Here is a 25,605-nt window from a genome sequence, read left to right as displayed (position 1 = left end):
AAAGGAAGACTGCAATAGCACAAAGGCTATGAGTGCTTCACAAACCTATCAACCTATGGGCTTCCTTTGCAGAGGACTCAAAGAAGGGCATCAGAAACCGGCAACTCCACAGACACACCCACTCTGCAGAAGCAGCGCAGTTCCTGTAAGTACCAGTTGACCAGAGGGGCATATTATAGGTTACATTACAAGAATAATAGAGGACGGGGTTGTAGATCTGCTTTCAAAAGGACCACTCCCACTAAACAGTGACTCTTTATGCCTCCCCTCTCTGCAATTAACACCGGTAAGGGGACATCTGCAGCACTACTGTGACTGGACATCATTACAACAGATCAGTGGGTGCTTTCCATCATACAAAATGGCTACTGTCTCAAACTCATGGATACCCCACCCAGTATCCCATAACAAACGCAAGAGGATATTGAAGCTCTGATTCAAAAAGGGGCCTTATAGAAGGTCCCTGAACAACATAAAGGGCCTGGGGTGTACTCAATATACTTCCTCATCCCAAAGAAGTATGGAACTTTAAGGCCCATACAAGACCTGAGGCCACTCAACAAATACATCCTGTCACAGCATTTTCATAGGGTAACACGCCAAGCAGTAAAACCAGTGCAGCAGCAAGGAGACTTAATGACAGCCATCGACCTCAAAGACTCTTACTTCCATGTTACAATACATCAAGACCATTGGTGCTACCTCAGTTTTCAAGTCAGTGGCCAACATTACCAGTTCAATATGTTGTCATTCGGAGTAACTACTGCGCCAAGAGTGTTCAGAAAATGTCTTGCAGTAGTAGTAGTTGTAGCAACTCGTCTCAGAAGGTGGGGGCCACACATGTGTTCCCATATCTAGACGACTGGCTGATAAAGAATAAAAGCAAACAGCAATGTATGCAGGACAATCAACATTCTACACAAATTAGGTTTCACAATCAAAACAACAAAATTTCACCTTCAATCCTTGCAAGTGCAGACGTTCTTAAGTGCAACCTTAGACTTTGTTGTAGCCAGAACCTATCTCAGTTCTGCAAAAGTTCAAAAGTTTCTGTTAGCATTGCCTCTTTTTCAGCCGGATTGTCAAGTTACAGTCAAAACAGTGATGAATTTTCTCAGGATGAACACCTGTATCTCTATAGTGCCACACGCAAGGCTGCACATGCACCCCCTTCAATGCTGTCTTCATTCACAATGGTCTCAAGAGAAGGGGCATCTACAAGATCTAGTGTTGTTAGGGCCAGTGACCTATGCTCTCTGCAGGGTCACCCCTCCAAAGCCCTAGTTCCACAAATGACCATTATGACAGATTCATCCCTACAGGTTGGGTGGCACAATTGCATGATCTCACAGTACATGACCTACGGTGTCCAACTAAGAAACACTTGCACATAAGTCACCTAGAGCTTCTTGAAATTCAGTTAGTTCTCAAAGCTTTTCAGCAACATCTTCACCACAAAGTAGTTCTAGTCCGTACAGACAACATAACTTCAGTGTACAAAATCCCAAAATAAGGGGGCACACAGTCCACACAGCTCTCACACATAGAGGAGTAGATATGGCACTCGGACAACAATTGCAAAATCCACCTGCTAGCAGAATACCTACCAAGAGTGGAAAAGACTTTGCAGATATGCTCAGCAGAATGCATCATCAAGCACATAAGTGGGAGATAGACACAACACTGTTCCACTCATATTTCCAGTAGTGGGGAACCCTGGAGGTGGACCTCTTCTCAGCACATCAGAAAGCAAAATGCCAAATCTTCACCTCCAGGTTTCTTCACACATAGTCCAAAGAGCATGTCCTATGGATCAGCTAGTCCGGGATATTTGCAAATGCTTTTCCCCCTCTTCTACTCATTCCTTAAGTGGTTCAGAAGCTCATACAAGCGTCCCTCACTTTAATCTTAATAGCCCCAGCATGGATGCAACAAGCATGTTTTGCAACTCTACTACAACTATCAGTTTGCAACCTGGCAATCTGTCACTTTGGCCACATCTTCTGATTTAGGAACAGGGAAAAGTCATACATCCAAACCCCAAGCAGCTGAATCTAGCGATCTGACTCCTGAAGTCTTAGAATTTGGATACCTCAATCTACCACAAGAATGCAAGATCATTCTAAAACAAGCTTGCAGGCCAACCATGCGAGCCTGACTAACGGCTGAATGGAAGATGTCCATTACTGCCTTGCCTAGCCAGACAAATCCAACCACTTTCTCCAACAGTGCAAGACCTTGTTTATTATCTGTTTCATTGACAACATGCAGGCCTGGCATATACCTCCATTGAACTGCAGTTAGCAGTACTTGTTACATACATGGAAAACCGACAACATACGTCGCTGATCAAAATTCCAGTAATTAAAGCAAACTTCAAGTGCTCACTCTAGAACATGGGTACTCACAAAGTTTTTCTCGGGCCAAACGTATAGTCTGGTTTGTGGCCAAGGGCGCTACTTGATGGACCTGGGGGCGGGGTAAGGTTGGGTGGTGGGGAGGAGTTAGTTGGGTTGGGGCTACTAGAGTTAAAAAACAAGTCAACACCTTTTCAAAGCATTACTAGACAATGCTGTATTTCAAAAGTCTATGTAGCTGCAAAGCTACAAGGAGGGGCTTTTCAAACAGCTGAAGGACCTTTCAGAGAGATGCACACTTCAAAAGACACGTTTTGATAATTATTGTCTGATGATAAAAATGTATTATCTTAAGAGGCATTGCATGGTAATACTCATTAACTGGATATTCAGTACTGGCCCAATGCAGCACAGAGTTCACTCATTCTGAAAAATAGATATTTTAAAGACTGATATATATAGGAACTTATTTTACACTAAATGTCCTGTAATCTGGTGCTATGTCTGAAATGGCAAGCCTGAAGAACTGATCCAGATGCAAGTCTGTAAGTTTATTTCTTCAATACTCCCATTATAGAAAACAAACTTTCTCAAACACATGCTGACCAAAATATACACATTACTTTTGGGCAATTTATCAGAAGGCACAATTTTCTAGAATTCTTCTCGTGCCTGCCCCAAAAAAGATCCTTGGAGAGTTTAATTGCACTGCATACCTATCAGCTCTAGTTCTGCTTGCATCCTTTTCATGTCTAAGTTAACCAACTTCAAGATTTTGTGCACTCACCATCAAGGGGTTTTCAGCTAGCCTGAACAGAGGGGTGAGAGCTCTGAATTGAGAAAACTGCATTTTGATCTCCACTGACGTTTCCTCAAGACATGCACCAAAGTTTAGCATTGACAGCATTTCTTATGAATTTGGAAATCTTTGAGTCACAGCCAACAGTTTTGAAAAGTGGGTGAAGTTTGCATCATCTAGTTGTTCTTTGAATAACACAAGCTTACTTTCAAATGAGTAAATACCATTCATCATGGAGAACAGAAGCTGTGGATTGCCTTGCATTGCCAAATTGAGAGCATTGATGTGTGTGAATAGATCTGAAAGAAAATGAAGTATTATAAGGCAGTTCACACCCTTTAGTTCTGGGAATGATTGTCCTCTACTGATAACAAAGTGTTCGATTTCTGGAAGCAAAGAAATGACCAGCTCTAGAACTTTCCCTTTGCTTAGCCATTGCACTTCAGTGTTCATCAAGAAATCTGTATATTCATTTTTTAAATCCCGCAGCATTGCTTTAAAAAGTCTATAGTTATGGGCTTTGGCACAAATAAAATTAACAAGTTTCACTGCAAGTTGTAGGACATTATACAGTTCTCCTTTCTTTAATTTTGCGCACAGAACTTCTTGATGAATAATGCAGTGGTAGTCTGAAAGTCTACCCGGTGAGATTCTTTTTGAACAGAGATACCAAGCCTTTGTCATGGCAGGAGTCCCATCAGTTGTGATGCCTACAAGATAGATCAATGGTATGTAATGTGTTTCAAAGGAGTTACAGATGCTGTCCAGAATATCTTCTGCGGTTGTGTGTCCTTGCAGTGGTAAAAGGCACAGGAGCTCTTCTTTTGGGTGGATCAGTTGGTCCAAGTACCCCACCCAAACTAATAACTGGACCACATCATCTATATCTGTAGACTTAGCCATGGCAATGCTGAAGAAATGTTACTCTGACTGCTTTGATCAGCTGCTCCTGGACATTTTCACCCATTGCCTCTACTCTTCGTGCACAAGTAGAATCCGAAAACTGTAATGCGCCAATTTGCTTTATAATGCTGGCGTTATTACTGTAGTTTTCAAATAAAATTTCGGTTACCGGAAGGAAATATTTCTTCACCAGCCCTGCCTCTGTGAATGGTTTCTTATGTTTGGCCAGCAAGTAGCATATTTGGAACGATGCTTCGATATTTCTTGATATGACAAAGGAGAGCTTCTGCTGGGAAAGAACAGACTGCATTAGTGATGCAACGAGTGCAGTTTTGAGTTTAGTGGGAAGTCCTCTGTATATCCTGAGTTTCGGTTTTTGTCGTGCTGCTTCAGGTTATATCTGTTAAGAACATTTACTTACTCTTTGCAAAGCAAACAGGTGGCTTTCTCTTTTAGACATTCAACAAAAAGATACTCTTCTTCCCATACTTCCTGGAATGCCCTTTGTTCACTCTGTATGGATCTAGATTGTTTGTGAGGCTTGGTAACTGCACCGTAGGCCATTATGGTGCTCTCCAGCTCGTGTATTACTGTGCAATAAGTAATAAGGATCAGGAATCCGATTTTCTTTCTCACAATCGATGAACCCACACTGCCTCACGATCGATGGACCAACAGCTGTCTTTTGAACTATACGTCTCAGGACGAATGGACTGACACATCTCACGACAGAAGGACCGGTACCTCCGCACACAAAAAAAAGGACCGGTCCCTCCGCTCATGGCAAAAGGACCGACATCTCGGCTCACGATAAATAACAATCTCGGCTGCGGACCTATGTGACCAACATCAAAGCAATGTTATTTATTTAAACATATAAAGTGGTGTGTGACCCATTGATGGTACTGTGAGAAGTTTTCAACTGCACAGTTCTCAATTGTGCCTTGTTATAAACACCTGCTAACAACCTGAATGCAAACTGATATGGAGGCAGCTCTTTTCACACTACAGCACACAAGAGTAATATATTGCATGAAAATAACTACAGAAACGCAACACCAAAAATGAACTACAGGAAATTCAAGAGCAAACTAAATTTGAATAAAAAACAACATGGCTGTTCCCTGGCTGGGAGGCCTATGTCCTTTTTTCATTGACTGCAGTTGGTGGTGAGGCAGGGGGTTGGGGTCAAGGCAATTACTGGTAGTGTTCCACAAGGATGCCTCCTTCCCCAGGGCAATGCCACTAGCATTAAGCCTCTGCAGAGGCCCAAACACAGTAGCGAAGTCACCCTCATTATTGTCAGTAATCCTTTTTATTAGCAGCATCACAATGGGACAAAAATAGACCAGGCATAAAAAAAAAGTGGCCCCCTTTTGTGAGTTAGTTAGGTTTAAAAAAGTGAAACAGTAACAACTGGCCAAGGAGATGAAAAAAAACAAAAAGCGTGCCATGTTTACAAGATAAAAACTGCCGTAAATTGGAAAGACGTGATGTGTACTTTTTGTTGTAAGGTATGGGAGACTGCATGGGATTGAGCTTGCTGCAGACAAAGTTAGCTTTAATATTAGTCAAATCTGCAGTAAAAAAAAAAACTGCCCCAGGCCACTGTAAAACGGGCCAACAAACAACCCAAAAAACAGTCAACACGCTGACCTGAAAGGCCACCTGGCGAGGAGGGCAGGCTAGCTGGCGGCCAGCAGAATGGAAACAAGCTTGTCAGCTAGGAGGGGAGCATGCTGACTCTATCCTTGAGAGGCACCTGCTGCTTGTGGAGTCCCTTTGACGAGAGAGAAGTGCTGAAGTGAGGCAGGCTGCGGGTGGCTAGGACACAGCAAGATGCAGGCGATGTCCTCGGAAAAGGTAGCAGGAAGCTTGCAAAAAGGCTCCTAAAAAGGTCAGTTGTGAATGCGCAACAGCTGACCTTTAAAGGGCCGTTGCTTCCCACCACTGCCACATGTATGACGTCACCCGTAGCAGGCTCCCTGATACCCAATACTTTCAATAACCACAAAAGAGGGCTACTGGAGAACGTGCAGTGAAGTTGCTATTGCACATGCTCCAGCAGCCCTCTTTTGTGGTTATTGAAAGCATTGAGGAGCCCACTGTGGAGCAGCTATGCAGGGCTTGGCCAAGAAGGGGGCCGTTAAAAAGGTCAGCAGGCCACCAAGCAAGGCCTGCTGGGCTGCTTGCAGCCCATGGGCTTTACTCTTTATACCACAGCTCTAGACAAACTTTTCTTCCACGTCTATCCAGATAAATTGCTACTTAGAACAAACCCTAAATTCCTCCTTAATGTGGTTTCTGAATTCTAACCAAATCAAAGAATTGATCTACTAGTATACTTTCCTAATCCAGATTCATTAGCAGAAAGAGCTCTTCACACCCTCAATGTAAAAAATTGTATTTAGACCACTTCTGCCCCCCTTGGGGGCAGATCGGCCGATTTTTGCTATGCTAGAAAGGCAGAAACCACTAGGCCCCGGGTTTTATTTTTTTGTGCCAATGTCACTCAGGGGGAGCAACCCCGTAGGCAAGGGTCGCTCCCTAGGGTTGGGGGGGGAGGGAATTTATTTTAGGCCATTTCTGATCGGCCTATGAGGCCGATCTGCACCCGGGGGGGGGGGGGCAGAAACCACTAGGCACCGGGGAATTTTTTTGGGCGCCAATGTCACGCATGGGGAGCGACCCCGTAGGCAAGGGTCGCTCCGGGGGTTGGGCAAATTTATTTAGACCATTTCTACCCTCCTTGGGGGCAGATTGGCCAATTTTCGGTCAATCTGTCCCCAAGGGGGCAGAAGCTAGAGGCAAAAATCCACAGGTAGACACTTTGCAAAAAACACCTCTGTTTTCTTTGTGTTTTGGGCCATTTCCTTTCGTGGGCGCTAGGCCTACCCACACAAGTGAGGTACCATTTTTATCGGGAGACTTGGGGGAACGCTGGGTGGAAGGAAATTTGTGTCTCCTCTCAGATTCCAGAATTTTCGGTCACCGAAATGTGAGGAAAACGTGTTTTTTTTAGCCAAATTTTGAGGTTTTCAAAGGATTCTGGGTAACAGAACCTGGTCAGAGCTCCACAAGTCAACCCATCTTGGATTCCCCTAGGTCTCTAGTTTTAAAAAATGCACCGGTTTGGTAGGTTTCCCTAGGTGCCGGCTGAGCTAGAGGCCAAAATCTACAGGTAGGCACCTTGCAAAAAACACCTCTGTTTTCTGTCAAAAATTGTGATGTGTCCACGTTGTGTTTAGGGGCATTTCCTGTCGCTAGGCCTACCCACACAAGTGAGGTATCATTTTTATCGGGAGACTTGGGGGAACATAGAATAGCAAAACAAGTGTTATTGCCCCTTGTCTTTCCCTACATTTTTTCCTTCCAAATATAAGAGTGTGTAAAAAAGACATCTATTTGAGAAATGCCCTGTAATTCACATGCTAGTATGGTCACCCCGGAATTCAGAGATGTGCAAATAACCACTGCTCCTCAACACCTTATCTTGTGCCCATTTTGGAAATACAAAAGTTTTCTTGATAGCTATTTTTCACTCTCTATATTTCAGCAAATGAATTGCTGTATACCCAGTATAGAATGAAAACGCACTGCAGGGTGCAGCTCATTTATAGGCTTTGGGTACCTAGGGTTCTTGATGAACCTACAAGCCCTATATATCCCCGCAACCAGAGGAGTCAAGCAGACGTAACGGTATATTGCTTTAAAAAATCTGACATTGCAGGAAAAAGTTAGAGTAAAACGTAGAGAAAAATTGCGGTTTTCAATATTTTTCTTTTTCAGTTGTTATTTTCTGTAGGATCTGATGACCCCAAATGACCCCTTGCTGAATTCAGAATTTTGTCTACTTTTCAGAAATGTTTAGGTTTCTGGGATCCAGCATTGGTTTCACGCCATTTCTGTCACTGACTGGAAGGAGGCTGAAAGCACAAAAAATTGTAAAAATGGGGTATGTCCCAGTAAAATGCCAAATTTGTGTTGAAAAATTGGGTTTTCTGATTCAAGTCTGCCTGTTCCTGAAAGCTGGGAAGCTGGTGATTTTAGCACCGCAAACCCTTTGTTGATGCCATTTTCAGGGGAAAAACCACAAGCCTTCTTCTGCAGCCACTTTTTCCCATTTTTTTTAAAACAACTACATTTTCACTGTATTTTGGCTAATTTCTTGGCCTCCTTCAGGGGAACCCACAAAGTCTGGGTACCTCTACAATCCCTAGGATGTTGGGGAAAAAAGGACGCAAATTTGCCTTGGCTAGCTTATGTGGACAAAAAGTTATGAGGGCCTAACGCGAACTGCCCCAAATAGCCCAAAAAAAGGCCTTGCACAGGAGGGGGAAAAGGCCTGGCAGCGAAGGGGTTAACATAGACATCAGATTCACCTCATAGTAATATTTTATCGTGAATAGGCTTGAAACTCATGGGCACAAACGAAATGAAAGGAAAGGTGCCATTTTGTTTCCCTGAGAATGCCCATGTAAGAAGGAAGATTTTTAACTTTCAAGGGTGCTGAACAGGGCTGCGGGTTGACTTGTAAGCCTTTTATCCCACAGGCTGGAGTCCTGCCACCAAGTGTTCAACTTACCTGCGCATTTACGAAGTATCACCAGACAAGTGACCAGGAAGTGGGGCCAACCACAATGAATGGTCACTTGGGAGGAGCTTCCTTACATTTTGGAGCATTCAATAATCTTGAAGAAGGGTCAGATTTAGAGCCTCTGCTCAGAAATGGCCTCTCCTAATAGGTAGGTGAAATTCATGTGTAAAAACAGATTGTACATAAAATTAGTGCACAAGTAAGTAAGGTGATTTTTTTTTAATGGAGAACATAGTATTCATAGTTGATGACTAAGAGATGGGACAGACTGATTACCGTTTTAGCTTTGAAGCTTAATAGTAGCCAACTGATAGGTAAATTGGCAGGTTCTTTTCACTCTTTCTCAGTTTCTATGTAACCTCTGTCTGGTGAGAATCACCGTAAGGCTGCACTTTCTTTATTGCAGGACTAGGCTATTGTGGAAAATGGTCAACATCATGATGCCTCATTTGTTCTTTTAGGAGCTTCTGAGGGCAGAGTGGATATTTTAACAGCGCTTGGAAGTGCAGAGAGCTTCAAGGTGGGCTTCCAAGGTGTGGCTCTTGCACTGGTGAAATCAATAACTGAGCCTATGCATTTGTGCCTTCATGCCATGAAAATACCTGAGCCCATTATCAGCATGTCCTCTTTGTCGGCGACCTACCACACCAGCATCCGAGCTATTGAGGTACCAGTACATCTGCTGACTCTGCTTCACTTCTTTCTGGTTCTGTGACGTTTTAAATGTAGCTGCCCTTCACTTGAGATTTTACACCACTAATTAACATTAACAAGCACAATACAAGATGCTGGGGATATAAATCTCTTTACATTCCCCCCTATAAAGCTAGGGTACGTTTTCCAAACATGACTCTTCTCACTCTGACTTCTTCTGACCTGTACATGGTGTAAGTTAAAATTTGTCTTTTGCAAATATAAGACATGCAGCTTTCAAGTTCTAAATGAAATGACCACGCACCACAAGACTGTCTCCATAATGGAACACTTTTCCACTTAAGTCATTACTTTTTTTAAAGACTTGAGTTATGGATTCACTAATTCTAATCAAAAAGTCAATTCTCACATCTACCCTCTTTCTGTATTTCCATTGAATGGTTATGATGTATTTCCTAGCACATGTCTGCCTACCTCCCACCCCTCTTTTCTCAACTGCTTCCTTTCCTTTCCTGTATTTACTTTGAATGTAGATTAAGTACCTGTTGGTATCTGCTTGGTTAGCATGCATTACCTTTCTATGCAGTACCACCACTCCTTGCTTTGTGATCCTTTAAAGTGTATGTGCTAGGATGGACCTGTCCTTCCCCAGAAACCCCCAAGATTAGATATCTTTTTCCACCTACCATGATGGCTTATCTACCAGCTACTCAATTGCAACTCACCTGCATGCCCCCTTAACTACTATCTCTTGTCCAACTTTCTCCTTCTCCTTGAATTGCTTACCATTTAATTGTAATCATCTTCTGAATCACCCTCCCATTCAACCATGTGCCACACCTAGGCTGCCAGTTCTCTCATTCTTCTCAGCTGCACGTATCTTGTACGGCTTCATGCCTTGTGGATCAGCTGGTAGTCTTGTTGAGCCCCCATTCTAACCTGCACCTTTTCCACCTGCTGTCTTTTTCCACCAACTCCCACAGTGCCTCTCCCTTACTATACTTATTCGAATTCTCCTATCTCCTCCCCCCACACTTTACACATGTTTATGACTTAAAAGCAAATGTTTATCCCAACCATTTCTAATTTTCCCCTCCACACTTGTAAATCTTTCCCTCATACATTGATGACTGAAGTGATACCTTTCTCTTTTCTCAAGTCTGCATGCAATGGGTTCTCCCCTTGTCCTGGTTCTATATTGAAGCTGTAGAAGAGGTGTTTGTGATCTATTTTGATGTCTTCATTTTTTGTGTTTATTTTCGTATTTTTGTATCAACTGTAGGTATGTACAACAGGTTTGTACTGATGCTTTATGTATAGTGCATTCCTTGTACTTGAAATGTGAGTGTATTTGTTAAAATTATTATATATATATGTATTGTGAGGGTAAAATGCTTTAATGCTCAGCAATATGACAGTTTTTATAGCAGGGCATTTCCCTGCTATACAGTGCGTAAAAATAAAAGCATAAAAAGAAAATTGGGGATCACAAATGTTTGGCAGTTTATAGAGTATAGGTGTTTCTTTATACTGTAATAACTTAACAGAACAAGTTGGTATTAAAATGAACTTCTGAAATTGTATATAACTGAGTCTCTAGGCTCAAGCATTTGTGACTTGTAAATTGAGGGTTTTGTTTGTTTTCTGATCTTTTAGAGCTTTTCAGTATAAATGTTTTTGTAGTGGTGGTGTGTACTATTCATATCTGGCATATGAAAGTATATGTGTAGAATGAATCTGTGTTGTGTGTATTGATTGCTACTGGCAATTCAAATTTGGATATAAAAATAAATGGTACATGAAGACCAATGTAGATCTAACATGTTTTGAGTGACTAACTCCAGTCTGGGTGGCTTGTGGTGGTAATGTAACTTATTGAAGGATAAGCACCTATGGTATGTTAATAATTTTATAGAGTGCTGAATCACCAAGGCTGCTATAAAGGGAGTAATTAAAAATGGAGACAAATTAATTATTTGAAAAGCGGTGTTGTCAACTTTTTGCTAGAACAAATTAGGGCATAAAATGTTCCTAATAGAAATATGCTATGCATTCCAAGGCTTTTCCACTAAATAGGCAAGAAAGTGACCCTTGCATCTAACATCAGTCTTCTGAGGGGAACCACAATCAAGTTGGCCATCAGGGAACACAGAGAATGGGGAGCTTTGTAGATTCCGTATGTATTCCTTAAGTAGAGGGGGCCTAAGTTGAAAACTGAGCTTTCAACCATACACAAGGATTTGTACTGTGTGTGCTTTTTAATGCGTAGCCAATGAAGTTTTCTCAAAGTAGTTGAACGTGAAAAAGTGACAGGAGCAATAAGAAATACATGGGTGGGCAAAGTCCTGTATGGTTGTGTTTACCAACAGTGAATCCTACTGGGGCTTGAAGAAGATATCCTTTAAAGACTAAATCATTTTCCTTTTTGCAGGTGCACGGAGGAGAGATGCTGGAGGTCCATTGGGCTCCCTGGGATCACATGTACATTTATCAGCACATTCTGGACACCATGCAATGTCAGAAGTTGCTGCAGTCCGCCACCTTTCCAAAAGCTGAACTTTCAGAGGCACTGACTAATGAAAGTGAGAACAAGCAGACAGAGTGCGTGTCTGACCCACATGAAGAGATAACAAAGGTTGGCCAAGAACATGCCTTGCACAGGAGGGTCCTTCAGCTGACACTGGAGATGAGATCAGTAAGATTGAGGGCCACATTCTCCTCAGACAGCAACATCTGCCTGGCCACTCCAGGGATTTCAGTAAGCCGCCATGGCAGCACCTTGCGCGTGCAGTCCCCTGAGGTCACAGCCGCTTTTGATGGCAATGATATATTCATCTTGAAGGGGGTTGAAGTTCAGATGATGCCGGAGTTAGAGGAGATGATTCTACACCGCAGCCCATTCTCCACGCTGAAGACCATGCGCAACAGGGTGTGGGCATTCTCTTTTGACAGTGTTGTTGTGGAGTTTCCAAACCAGTATGACTTCTCGAGGACGTTTGAAGAGGGCATTGGTATCCAGAAGTGGCTAAAAGGCCTCCACCGGGTGAAAAGAGCAGGGATGGAACCATTGCCCCCAGATCTGATTATTAAGGTGAAGCAGTTCTCCTGGGTCATATTGGATGACATACTGGAGGTGAAGCTGCGGGATAACTATGAGTTGATGAAGGATGAAAGCAAAGAAAGTGCCAAGCGTTTGCGTCTGCTTGACGCCAAGGTGGCAGCACTACGGAAACAGCATGGGGAACTTCTGCCTGCCCGCAAGATTGAAGAGCTCTATTCCTCACTTGAGAAGAAGAATATTGAGATCTACATTGAGCGTTCCCGCCGTCTCTACTCCAACACTCCCATGCGCAAGGCTCTACTAACATGGACCATGACTGACTTGGAGATTGTAGCACTGGCTGATGAGTCCTTTCATGGGGTGGAGAGGGTGGTGGAGCAGATCAAGGACATAGACAATGTGAGTCCGTATCCACTGGAAGGGCTGGAATTGGTCATTCAGTGGTGTCGCATAGTGAAATGGAGCGTCAAGTTGTTTTTTGGTGAGTCTGCTGTTGCTGGGGTGCAGATTTATTTGTGTCAGGAGTGCTAGAACATGGGGATTGAAAAGTCCAGTCTTTGAGCACCGATGTTTAGGCGGAATCTCTTAAATTGTTTGTGATAGTGCAGATCAGGGTGAGATGCATTGGCAGCGCTGTGCATCCATCCCTACTCTCGATAGAAGGGATACTGCAGAGTTCCTAGCCGTAGTGGTCATGTGGAAACAATACTGTATAGTAGAGATGTACAGGGAGAGTATTTGGACGCAATAACTTGGAACATTTATTCGTTTGTTAGACATTAAGATTAAAGGAAGTATTGCAAGGACTGTGATGGCTTGGCAGTGAGCGTGATGGCCTTGCCTAGAGTGTTACGGCTTGCAAAGAGTGTGATGGCCTAGCAAAGAGTGTGATAATGTGCAAGGAATGCAAGTTATAAGTATTTCTTTCCCTACAGTGCGGATCCGTGACTACCCTCGCTACCTATTGGAAATAAGAGATTGGCAGTTGTCAGGGAGGCTGATTGGAACGGAGCAGAGTGGACAGTCCAGCGCCCGCCGCAAGCAGACTGTGAAGCTGGGGACCCCTTGGGGTGATGCCGTGGTGGAGCGGAACATGCCTCCATTAAAGTTTTATCATGACTTCCACTGTGAGTTATTGAGGGCGTACATTTCTTTGCACTTGGTGTTTTGCACATTATATACAGATCAAGGTAATGTCTTTTGACTTTAAGAAAAAACGTAATTTCTCTGTCTTAAAATATGAAAAACACACAAAGTACATGTGGTCCAAAATTCTGAAGCAATGGCTGTTTTTATTATTCCTCTCTGATGGTATATGCCCCCAGCCCTGAGGAAACTACACTGGCTCCCAGTGGAAGCCACAATAAAATGTGGAACATTGACCATTACTCATAAATATACCTCTGGACCCGTTCTTTAGTATCTTGAAGAAAGTTTACCATTTAACAGTCAGAAATAGAACTAACATTTAGCATCAGATTAGTCATTGCTCCTTGTAGGAGGCTGGCCTGGCTTGTAGTGGGTACCAAGGGGTACTTACACTCTGTACCAGGTCCAATTATCCCTTATTAGTCTAGAAGAGGTGTTTCTAGCAGCTTAGGCTGATAGAAGGTAGCTCTAGCAGAGCAGCTTAGGCTGAACTAGGAGACCTGCAAAGCTCCTACTAAGTAATGCAAGCAATGTAAAGTTACAATGGATTGCAATAGGAGCACATAGGTATAGGGGCAACACAAACCATATACTCCAAAAGTGGAATGCGAACCACGAATGGACCCCAAACCTATGTGAGCTTGTGGAGGGTCGCTGGGACTTGAAGAAAACAGTGAGGGTTAGAAAAATATCCCAACCCAAGACTCTGAAAAGTAGGTGTAAAGTGCACCTATATTCCCCAGAGAGCACAGAAGTCGTGATAGGGGAATTCTGCAAGGAAGACCAACACCAGCAATGCAACCAAAGTGGATTTCCGGACCTGAGTACCTGTGAAACAAGGGGACCAAGTCCAAGAGTCGCGACAATGTCGAGAGAGGGCAGATGCCCAGGAAATGCCATCTGAGGGTGCAAAGAAGCTGCCACCGGATGGTAGAAGCTGTGGATTCTGCAAGAACGAAGAGGACTAGGAATTTCGCCTTGGGAGGATGGATGTACCATGTCGTGAAGAAGCTTGCAGAGGTGTTCCCACGCAGAAAGACCGCAAACAAGCCTTGCTAGCTGCAAGGGTCACGGTTAGGGTTTTTGGATGCTGCTGTGGCCCAGGAGGGACCAGGATGTCGCCACTTGGATGAGGAGACAGAGGAGGTGCCCAGCAAGTCAGGGATCCCTCACAGAAGCAGGCAGCACCCGCAGAAGTACCGGAACAGGCATTTGGAAGAGGAGTGAACCGGAGTCCACCCGAAGACACACGACGTTGGAGGACAACTCAGAAGGTTGTGCACTGCAGGTTAGAATGTCGGGGACCCAGGCTTGGCTGTGCACGAAGGAAATCCTGGAAGAGTGCACAGGAGCTGGAGCAGCTGCAAATCACACTGTACCTAGCAATGCAGTCTAGCGTGGGGAGGCAAGGACTTACCTCCACCAAACTTGGACTGAAAAGTCACTGGACTGTGGGAGTCACTTGGACAGAGTTGCTGAGTTCCAGGGACCACGCTCGTCGTGCTGAGAGGGGACCCAGAGGACCGGTGATGCAGTCTTTTGTGCCTGCGGTTGCAGGGGGAGGATTCAGTCGTCCCACGGGAGATTTCTTTAGAGCTCCTGGTGCAGAGAGGAGGAAGGCGTCCCCCAGAGCATGCACCACCAGGAAACAGTTGATAAGGCGGCAGGAGAAGCGATACAAGGTTGCAGTAGTCGCCTTTGCTACTTTGTTGCGGTTTTGCAGGCGTACTGAGCAGTCAGCGGTTGATCCTTTGGCAGAAGGTGAAGAGAGAGATGCAGAGGAACTCGGATGAGCACTTGCATTCGTTATCTAAAGAATTCCCCAAAGCAGAGACCCTAAATAGCCAGAAAAGGAGGTTTGGCTACCTAGGAAGGAGGAAAGGCTAGTAACACAGGTAAGAGCCTATCAGAAAGAGTCTCTGATGTCACCTGCAGGCACTGGCCTCTCAGAGCAGTCCAGTGTGCCAGCAACACCTCTGTTTCCAAGATGGCAGAGGTCTGGAGCACACTGGAGGAGCTCTGGGCACCTCCCCTGGGAGGTGCAGGTCAGTGGAGTGTCACTCCCCTTTCCTTTGTCCAGTTTCACGCCAGAGCAGGGCTGGGGGATCCCTGAACCGGTGTAGACTGGCTTATGCAGAGATGGGCACCATCTGTGTCCATCAAAGCATTTCCAGAGGCTGGGGGAGGCTACTCCTCCCCAGCCCTGACACCTTTTTCCAAAGGGAGAGGGTGTAACACCATCTCTCTGAGGAAGTCCTTTGTTCTGCCTTCCAGGGCCAAGCCTGGCTGGACCCCAGGAGGGCAGAAACCTATCTGAGGGGTTGGCAGCAGCTGCAGTGAAACCCCAGGAAAGGTAGTTTGGCAGTACCCGGGTCTGTGCTAGAGACTCGGGGGATCGTGGAATTGTCTCCCCAGTGCCAGAATGGCATTGGGGTGACAATTCCATGATCTTAGACATGTTACATGGCCATGTTTGGAGTTACCATTGCGACGCTATACATAGGTAGTGACCTATGTATAGTGCACTTGTGAAATGGTGTCCCTGCACTCACAAAGTCTGGGGAATTTGCCCTAAACGATGTGGGGGCACCTTGGCTAGTGCCAGGGTGCCCACACACTAAGTAACTTAGCACCCAACCTTCACCAGGTGAAGGTTAGACATATAGGTGACTTATAAGTTACTTCAGTGCAGTGGTAAATGGCTGTGAAATAACGTGGACGTTATTTCACTCAGGCTGCAGTGGCAGGCCTGTGTAAGAATTGTCAGAGCTCCCTATGGGTGGCAAAAGAAATGCTGCAGCCCATAGGGATCTCCTGGAACCCCAATACCCTGGGTACCTCAGTACCATATACTAGGGAATTATAAGGGTGTTCCAGTATGCCAATTTGAATTGGTGAAATTGGTCACTAGCCTGTTAGTGACAATTTAGAAAGCAGAGAGAGCATAACCACTGAGGTTCTTGTTGGCAGAGCCTCAGTGAGACAGTTAGTCATCACACAGGGAACACATACAGGGCACACTTATGAGCACTGGGGCCCTGGCTGGCAGGGTCCCAGTGACAACTACACTAAAACAACATATATACAGTGAAATATGGGGGTAACATGCCAGGCAAGATGGTACTTTCCTACACTCCTCCTCTGACTTAACGAACTAGAGCAGGAAGAATGTCCTTCTGCAAACATGCAAACACTTCTCAGAATGAGCTCCCTGATGTGCTGTGATACAAGACAATTACTGCCATTTTGGAATAACTTAAAATGCTTCTTTTTTTAAAAAGGTGGTTTTATTGCATTTTTTAAAACAAGAAACAATACCACTCATTATCTTAATGGCTAAACGGATAGTGTTATCCTCCAGTGCATGGTTCCCAATGTAACCGTACACAATTACCTAATGGAAATAGAAACCAATGAGGTGATGAACCTTGACTTTTGTAATGTTTGCCTCCAGTCCCCTGTTTAATCCTTTTAGCATATATAATCCTTGTGTTATTTCTATATGGTCGCCAATCTTACCCGATTTGGAGTACTGTGTTAATGAACAAAATGTGCAGTTATCCAGTTACCATACATTTATGATGGATTCATCTTTCCCAGAGTCCCACACTTTTTCTTTTTTCCACACAACTCCAGGCGCAACATCACTTCCATTAGTGATGTCACCACAGTTGTTTAGGTGCCCACTAAAATGCTGTCGTCAGTTCCTACTTTTCTGCACCACAAAGACTCAGTCGGAGCTTTCTTTCTCCCTCAGTGCCACACTGAATAATTGTTCAGTTTACAACAATGATTAGGTTACATTTCTCCTTTGATTGCCTCAAGCATCAAACTTTGCAGACCTAGCAGCAAGAACATAGCCCCTTCAGATCCCCAGCTATTTGATATTTTGGGTGGGATCAGGATATAGCACCTCAGTATGCAGCTCTTGAGTCTCCATAGACCCGAAGAACACCAGGGAGTGGGAGGCCAAATAAGTTTTGGCTATGGCCTGCAGAGACCTTCCAGGTAACATTCTCTGAAGAGATCACACAAAAAGAACCACAGAAATGAGAAGTCATCATCTTCCTCGAAGAAGGGGTCCTGTTCCTGGGATAGTTTGGAGTCTTGATGCTGCATGCCAGTGCCACACTCTTCGTTGATTGACACCAAAGCTCCCTAGTCCTTTGGTCATCCCAATGCAAATCAAGGCCTTCCAGCTGACAATCTTGGATCTTTTTAGGAAGGCCCTCCTAATTCTAGGCGGTTTCTTCAGGTTTGGCGATTCCTGCAGCTCTAAACCTGATTCTTCCTGATACTGTGCTACTTTCAAGCTTTGGCCCTTGTACCTAAAGTGAAGTTAATTCCAAATAATTTACTGTCCTTGTTCATTGGAGGCCCTCCTTAATGCCAGCCCTGAAGTCCATGATGGCTATGGAATCGATAAGAGCAAATATCTGTGTGGCAAAAGAGAAAGTCAAGGTTTTCAGTGAAGAGCCATTACCTGAGCACATGCACAGGGCTTAAGGTTTGGCCCGTTGGAGGAAATCTTTGGTTTTTGGTACAGAAGTTTTAGCTATGGATGATAGGTATTTCTGATGCACAAAGGATGATGACTCCAAGGCTGATCACCTCTTGCCTCATATAACGGCACTGGTTTGAATATATCTTAAGAAGGGGACATTTCATACCTCCCTAGTGTCATGGCAGGCATGGAGAAGGTCTTATCTTTTACAACTGTAGTTTGGAATATACCATAGGCTTTGGACTTGACTTTGACTTCTGCGTAAGTGAAGTCTAACATTGTGATGGATGTCTTACAGACTTCCACAGTTACCGGGAAGCTCTTGCTCCCATTTAATTAGGCTCGCCTGGACCATATAATGGCTCCATGGGAGTAACCCTTTTTCGGCCCAGTAATTCATAGTAAGATTGTAAGATGCCTTAGGCCATTTCCTGGTCTTTTGCACTTTTTGTTTTTGCCACAGAGTCTGGCGGTTCAGATGTTGTTCTTAAAACAGAACTCAGAAGCCTTCCCAAAGGTTACCCCAAATAGGAAAAACAAGAAGTTCTGATGGCTTACACTGCAGCTTTTTTGCCTCTGGCAGTTTGTCTCTTTGCCACTGTAATGCCATCTGCCTTTGAGCTAGTGCCTTCATACTTTGAGAACTGGGAAAAGCTCAAATTTTCAGCCTTCCGGAACACATGAAGCCTTTCTCTGACTTAGGGAGTGGTGGTCTGAATGTGAAAGGGTCCTGAAATGTGGCTTTCACTTTGTGGCCGTCATTGGCTGATTTATGGGTACTGCTTCATGCTGCTTAAATGCATTCCACTGGCTTTTCAAGAGACACCCAGGCTATTGACCTGCCATTTGATGGAGAAAAGCTACTTAGATAGAAAGCCAGCTCTTCAAACTCCTCTGCATATGTACTTCTGCTTTCAAGGCAGTGTTGGATCTAAAAGGTGTCACCAGCATCATGAGCTCCATTCTCTACAAGATCCTGTCCATACCATCGTCTGTCTCTGGTGCCTCAAAACTTCTTTGATTCTACCCCGTCTCACTTTTAAAAACAAACGCATTCTGCCAATCGCACAGCTTAATTTTATTACTCATATCTCTAACTTACTTGCATAAATAGAATACTTAAGCCACAAAATGAACAATTGAACATTACAGTTAAAATGTATAGTTCATGTTGTTCCCTTGTTTTCTTTTGAAATACATACATATACAAAATATAACATTTCTTCATAACTGAATAAATTACAATCAAAATATTATTTCAGAGACTAGTACCCTTCCTTATAGACTCACCAACCTACATAAAAATAATTCCATTATCTTTCTCCATCATTCACACCTTATTCAGGCCTCAAGTACTCATTATCACACATGTCAAGAAAAACAGTAGAAAAAAATCATTCTTTGTTTTGATTCTAATACATCTTCTATAGTGACCTTCATTTAATAAATCAAAGTTGTTTCATATAAAAAGAATCAATTATATGTCAACACGTGTTCAGTTTAACACTGTCACAAATTTGTATCTCGTATTTAAATACAGAAGTAACTTCACTTGTTTAGCAGTATTGTGCCTGCTGATGTGTGTTTCGTGTGAGACCACCTGGGTCATACACCTGCCTCAGGGCACTTGGATGAGCTGCGCTTCAGAAAGTCGGTGTGATGGTCTAGGGGGTAAACATAAACATTATGTCAATTAAATAAGTCCAAAATGGATCAATAAGAGAACAGACTCCCAATAAAGAACTCCATAAATGTCTTAATTTTCTCAAGTTCAGTGCCATAAACATGCAGAGTCTCATATTCGTGTCAGAATTAGAATAGTAATCTCTTGCATAAGTTTCCGAAAGATCCAAAGGCACCTTGTAACCAATGACGATGGCAAATATCCGTATTTGAGAAATATATGGTTCATTACAAGGATATCAATGAAGTATATTTGGTGCTTCAGTGAGCTGCAAACACTTATTCTGCAGGAGTCTTTTATTCAAGCTCACAGGGAAAGGGGTGACCTTAAAGATAATTCTAATTTTCTCCCTTCAATTCCCCTCCTCCTCAGTCAGACTTTAGAGTTTCCAGTCTTGTCTCCACAGGCAGACTCAGTAGCATAAAGAGCTCTTCACCATTTTAAAAGCCTTTTCACAATCTTACCTCATTCTTTGTAAGCTTTCCAGAACCTTATAAAGGCCACACAGTCTCTAAGGCAGGCAAGCCCCATTGATAGCCATGTGTATCCAGACCTACTATTGCAAAGCTAAAAGATCTATATCTGCCCCCCTACTCCCTCCACTGTCACTGCACCTGTAAGGAAGAAGCAACCATGGCTTTCCTGGGTGACATCACACTAGCTGACATTTGCAAAGCGGACACCTGGCCAACCCCACACACTTCTACTAACCACAATTGTGTAGACATCTTAGCCTCCCAGCAGGCCGTGGTTGACCAGACAGTCTTGAAAACTGTTTCAGACATCTGCATCATCCACATGCTAGCCATGACTTATGGAGGATACTCCTTTACAATTTGTACAGGGCATATGTATAGGAAGCTGGCTGTCTATGTAGTGTCCCAAAATGAGGTACACTGTAAAGAGTCCAGATGTCCCCAATAGTGTACCAGGGCTTGCTTTAAAAGTCCCAAGATTGTCTATTTGTGGTAGTGTGGTCGAGAAGTGTTGGGCCTATCAAAGGGGAGTGTTGGGCATTTGTTGCACTCACAAAGTTAATAAAAAACACAGGCTCCATAAGAAAATCTGACACCAACTTAAGAAAATAACAGATTTTTCTATTAATTTAGATACCAAAAGCTTCTGGATCAGGTAAGAAGTTTTTAAGTTAGTGATATTCTGAAACACAGAAAACACAGCTGTCAGATTTGAGGCATGCGCCTCAAACGCAGTTATGTTATCCTATGGGCGAAACATACACTGCATAGTGTCACTTGCATCGACTTACAGGACTGTCTGGGTGCAGCGGTACCTCCAGAGATGGTAGCCTTGGATGCCACACGCTAAAGTAAATGGGGAAAAGTACCTATAGGAAAAAGGCTACAAGTGGGACTGGGGGACCAGTCCAGCAGAACCAAATGGGGAGCTCAGCTCTTGAGGATCTCTGGAACAAGGGTTCACTGTCTCTAAGTTTGGACTCAGACCGTAGGGCTCGGTTGCAGAGTTGTTTGTCAGGCGGCTCGATTGCATTGGAGGCTCTCACTTTTTAGGTCGACCTGGAGGTGGGGACAAAATAGGACAACAGGGCCACTCTCGACAATGTCCTATGTAATGCTGATGTCCCACGTTAGTAGGTATGTCTTGGAGGTTTTGGTGTCTATCTGGACACTTAGCAAACCTTGGTTGCTGCAAATACTCTAGTACCAAGGGTATTGGTGCTGGGTGGCTCTTGGAGGTCCTGGCATCTCCAAACTTGGTGGGGAGACGGATCTGACACCCTAGACCGACAAAGTCCTCTTTCTGGAGTGCTGCGTCTTCGGTGAGCCCGATGGCTAGCAACACAGTGGACCGTGTAGATGTTTGTTGATTCCAGCAGCTGAAGAAGGAGGCTCCCCTTGCCCCAAGGGAGATGCTAACTGGTTGTCAAAGTGCTGGGTAGACCTGCAAGCATTGGAGAGGTTGCATAGCTTTTAGACAAGTCAGATCTCTGCAGTTGTCAAGGTTCTTAAGTTAGGCAAGGTTTTGCACCAACTTCGCGGTCCGTCTTCCGTTCTCACGATGACTGCTCTTCATTTGTTCTCTTTAGTTCCTAGGAAGTAAAATTTGAGTTAGTTCCTGGTGTAGGGGGCCACCTAAATACTAACTTTAGGTGAGTTAAGAGGAGTGAGGGGTAGTAGCCAACAGGCTACCTTACCCTGGGGTCACCTCGCCCACTATATGACCATTTGCTGTTGGGAGTGAGCATAACCCTGTCCCAGAGTTCCTAATTCCACCAAAACCACATGGTGAATCCCTTCTTTCGTTGAGCACATCATGCAGCCCACCTTAGGGTTGTGACTAGCCTGGAGGTGCAAAATGCCTACTGCATAGTTAATTCCTCGTCTGTCCTAGTGCCAAATGGGCCGAAAGGGAGGGGTGGAATTCCCCAGATCTGGGGACAGCCAGGGTCGCATGTCAAAGAGGGGAAGCAGCTTTGAAGTCTCCATCCCAGATATGCTGGTTTACTAGCCATCCTGCCTGAGAAGGTGAGAACATCTTCCTCCGGAGTAGGCATTGTTTCTGGCCCCTGAGAGCACAGACTCTCACCTCCAGGGGTCAGAAACTTGTCAGTGGTGGAAGGCTGGTGGATACCAGTCAGCCAGAAGACTAGTAGGTTTCAGGGGGCACCTCAGTAGTGCCCTCTGGGTGCATGTCATAATAAATCCAATCTTGGCATCATTATGGATTTATTTAGATGAGGTGTTTGATACCTAAACACTATAGGTTTAGGTGAAGCCATTATGTAGCTGGGTTACGAGAAATGACCATGGCCCAGTACGTACCTTAAGATGGCTCCCCTGTTCACTTGTAAAATCTAGTAATCGAACCAGACATCACAGGGAAATATCTGCTCATGCAGATTTGTCCTCACATAAAATATAAAGCACCCTGCCTTAGAACTCCAAGGCCTACTGTAGTGGTGATTTACAAACATTCTATGCAGTGACTTTGGCCTGGCACACAATGACTGTGCCATATCGTGCTTTCACACATGGTTTGTACCATGTCACGCAGCCTGCAATGGCAGTCTGCGTGTATTTTAGTGTTGGTCCCTTAGGCTGGCATAATACATGCTGCAGCCCATAGGGACCCTCTTTAGTATCCATGCCCTAGGTACCAGGGCTAATATTTAATAGGGGATTACAGTTGTGCTTAAGTCCTTGCCATTTAGGTTACAATTGAGTATTTCGTTTTTAGAGAACCTACCTCTGGCACTGGAGCCCGGGTAGCAGGTGTCAGTGCACTGTCAGTTGAAAACCAAAATCCAGTTGTTTAAATGGGTGCAAAAAGTGGGGGAACATTTGCAAAGAGAAGTCAAGTTTCCAAACAATGTGTTGCATCTCCAGCCACTTTTGCTACAAGCGGGTATTGTTACTTACCCATTAAGCATCTGTTCAGAGTGTATAGTGCTGCAGATTCACATGTGCCCAACCCCCTCCCCAGAAACCTGCCTTGCTTGTAGATCTTTTCTGTTAATACCTTGTTGCCACTGCACAGTGCACATGGTGCACCAGACTACGTTCACTCGCCACTCATACATACGCTCACCCTCTGTGTGAAAAACAATGCAACGTTGAGTCTGTGCCCATGTGCATTGGCCCCTTGAGGGATGTGCCAGAGTGCATCTTCTGACTAGAAAGACTTGTAAGATAATCAACCTGCCAATGTCTGTGCCCAAAAGTAGATTGGGGTTTGTGGGAGGGTGGTTGGGAGGGAGAGGCAGGAGTATACAGAGCATGTAAATCTGCAGCACTATACACTGAAAACAAATGCTTACATGGTAAGTAACATTTTCCTTCTGGTGGATACCTGATCTCCCTCTAGATTTCTCACTGCTATTTCTACTCACCAATGTGCTTGTGTCTTACTTAATAAGAGGCTGAGGTTTGCAAACGTATTTTGTGCTGCTTGCCACTGTTCCGAAGCTCTGTTTTCTCCCGTTATGCCTTGATATTTGGAACTAACACAAGTACATTTTTGGGTGTCAAATCTTCTTCAGCGACATTGCTGCTGGAGGCACGATTCTCCACCTGGTGGCACTTGAGAGTTATTGCTGGGGAAATATTTGTTTGTGGCATGTGTAGCTGTAGATACACATGCTTTGCATACTCTTGCCATCTAATGTTGGAATCGGAGGAGTACAACTTGTTTTCTTTTAAGAAGTATTTTGAGTCACAAGGTATAGTGCCTCCTCCTATGACTGGTAGTGCTCACAGGCATTGACTCCATTGTTAAGTTCTCTTACACCGTCTGGAACGGATGTGCATAGCCGGGGCTCTGAGTTGCTGCCATAAGGTGTCCTTTGTCAGGGCCCCTCTAGTTTTCTGCTCCCATTAGCTACAGTCAGTTGGTTTTCTTTTTGATCTCTATCTTCCCCATTATGGTGCTTCTGTTGGAGCTGCATCTTGTTCATTGTTGATTCTCAGTTTGGGGCCTTTCCTCTTTTAGGTCTGTTCCATTGGCTTTCTGCCTTGAGAATGCTTAGACCATGATGGAAAACACCCCTCTGTTACTGTTCATAGTGCCACTCCAAGTACTTGTGGAAAGATCAACCCTCCGTCTGCAACCTCTTGTTGTCACTGGAGCATGATGAAACCGCCTGTTCGGCCTGCCTCGCCTTCTGGTCCAAGAAGACCATCCAAAAACTGACGGGACAGATGGGACACTGACCTGGATTTAAACCAGCTAAGGCCTCCCCTCCGGACAACACCACCTCTTACCATTAGGTCACCCATAGGGCAGCTAGCTTCCACAAGGTAGCTCTCCACACAATCTGAGGAGGAAAACTTCCCCTTGGAGATGTTTTCAAACAGTGTTCAGGTCAATACATCCCCATGTTCAGGGGCATGTCAAAATCCACCACAACACCTTTAAAGACCTGTTGAAGGCTAGGGTGCTCACACAACGATGGATAAAAATGACAAGCCCTCACCTTTGGACCCACATAGCATAAGAGACCTGCTTCCACCGGACTCTCTAGTGGTGCATACTGCATGCAGGCAAGCTAAAGTAGACCTGGGGCACCCTGCTGCCAGTTCAAGAGAGTAAGAAGAGTGATGCAGCGAGTAAGAGGTTGGTCATTTAATCTGCCACTTACTGGAGTATTGCCAACTTGGTTGGCTTACTTTCCTGATATGACAAGGCCCAGTAGGATGAGATGGGAGATGTGATCCAAAACCTCCCTGATGAGTATAAGCAGCGGCTACAGGAATTAGTTGCTGAAGGGCAGACTTTTTAACACTACAGTTTGGTGTGCTCTAGATGCAGCAGACATCGCTGCAAGGGGTGTAAATTCCAGGGTCCTCATCCACTGCACTGCCTGGCTTCATGTCTCTGGGTTCAAACCCACGGTCCAGTAGCATCTAATCAACATTTGATGGGGAACACCTCTTTGGGTCTCAAGTTAATCAGATGCTAAGTTAAATCAAGAAGTACGTGGCTCAGACTCCATCACCAACTGGTTTCTTTTGCAGGTACCAGTTTTGCAACAGTGTCAAAACCACCTCCCCGGAGGCTTCCACCTCCCTCCAAAGGCAAGAACAGCAGCAGTAGCAGCAACCCTCTTGTGGTTTCTCCTGGGTGCCTATAGGAAAAATGATTCCCAAGGCAAAGGGAGTGCAGCGCAGGGCACTATGCCCGTCTAGCAGTGAATTCCCCACCACTCCTGTGCAAACACTCTCACTTTACAGACCACTAGTGTCTCCTCCAGGAGGAAGTCCAAGCGATCATAAGCAAAGGCTTCTACTGCCTATACTTTCTAATCTCCAAGAAGGGCAATTCTTTGAGGCCCATACTCTATCTCAGGCCCCTCAACAAGTTCATACTGTTGGAGCATTTCCACATAGTCATGCTCCAAGGCATCTTCCCTCTGTTACAGC

General features: G+C 44.5%; 1 protein-coding gene across 2 annotated transcripts in view; it reads left to right on the top strand.

Moving 5' to 3' along the window:
* The window catches only part of BLTP2 (bridge-like lipid transfer protein family member 2), a 727,711-nt gene that overhangs the window by 256,075 nt on the left and 446,031 nt on the right, over nucleotides 1–25,605 (top strand). The window contains exons 15-17 of one of the 2 annotated variants that reach the window (XM_069226186.1): nucleotides 9,118–9,176; nucleotides 11,742–12,852; nucleotides 13,307–13,498. In XM_069226186.1, the coding sequence (XP_069082287.1) occupies nucleotides 9,118–9,176; nucleotides 11,742–12,852; nucleotides 13,307–13,498 (1,362 nt within the window). Of the gene's footprint in view, nucleotides 1–9,117; nucleotides 9,324–11,741; nucleotides 12,853–13,306; nucleotides 13,499–25,605 lie in introns of both variants that reach the window. The other variant, XM_069226185.1, reaches the window with a different exon arrangement.

The sequence above is a fragment of the Pleurodeles waltl genome, chromosome 3_1 (genome assembly GCF_031143425.1).
Source record: "Pleurodeles waltl isolate 20211129_DDA chromosome 3_1, aPleWal1.hap1.20221129, whole genome shotgun sequence".
Taxonomy (NCBI): domain Eukaryota; kingdom Metazoa; phylum Chordata; class Amphibia; order Caudata; family Salamandridae; genus Pleurodeles; species Pleurodeles waltl.
The sequence above is the reverse complement of the archived record's forward strand: the minus strand, read 5'-3'. Positions and strand labels throughout refer to the sequence as shown.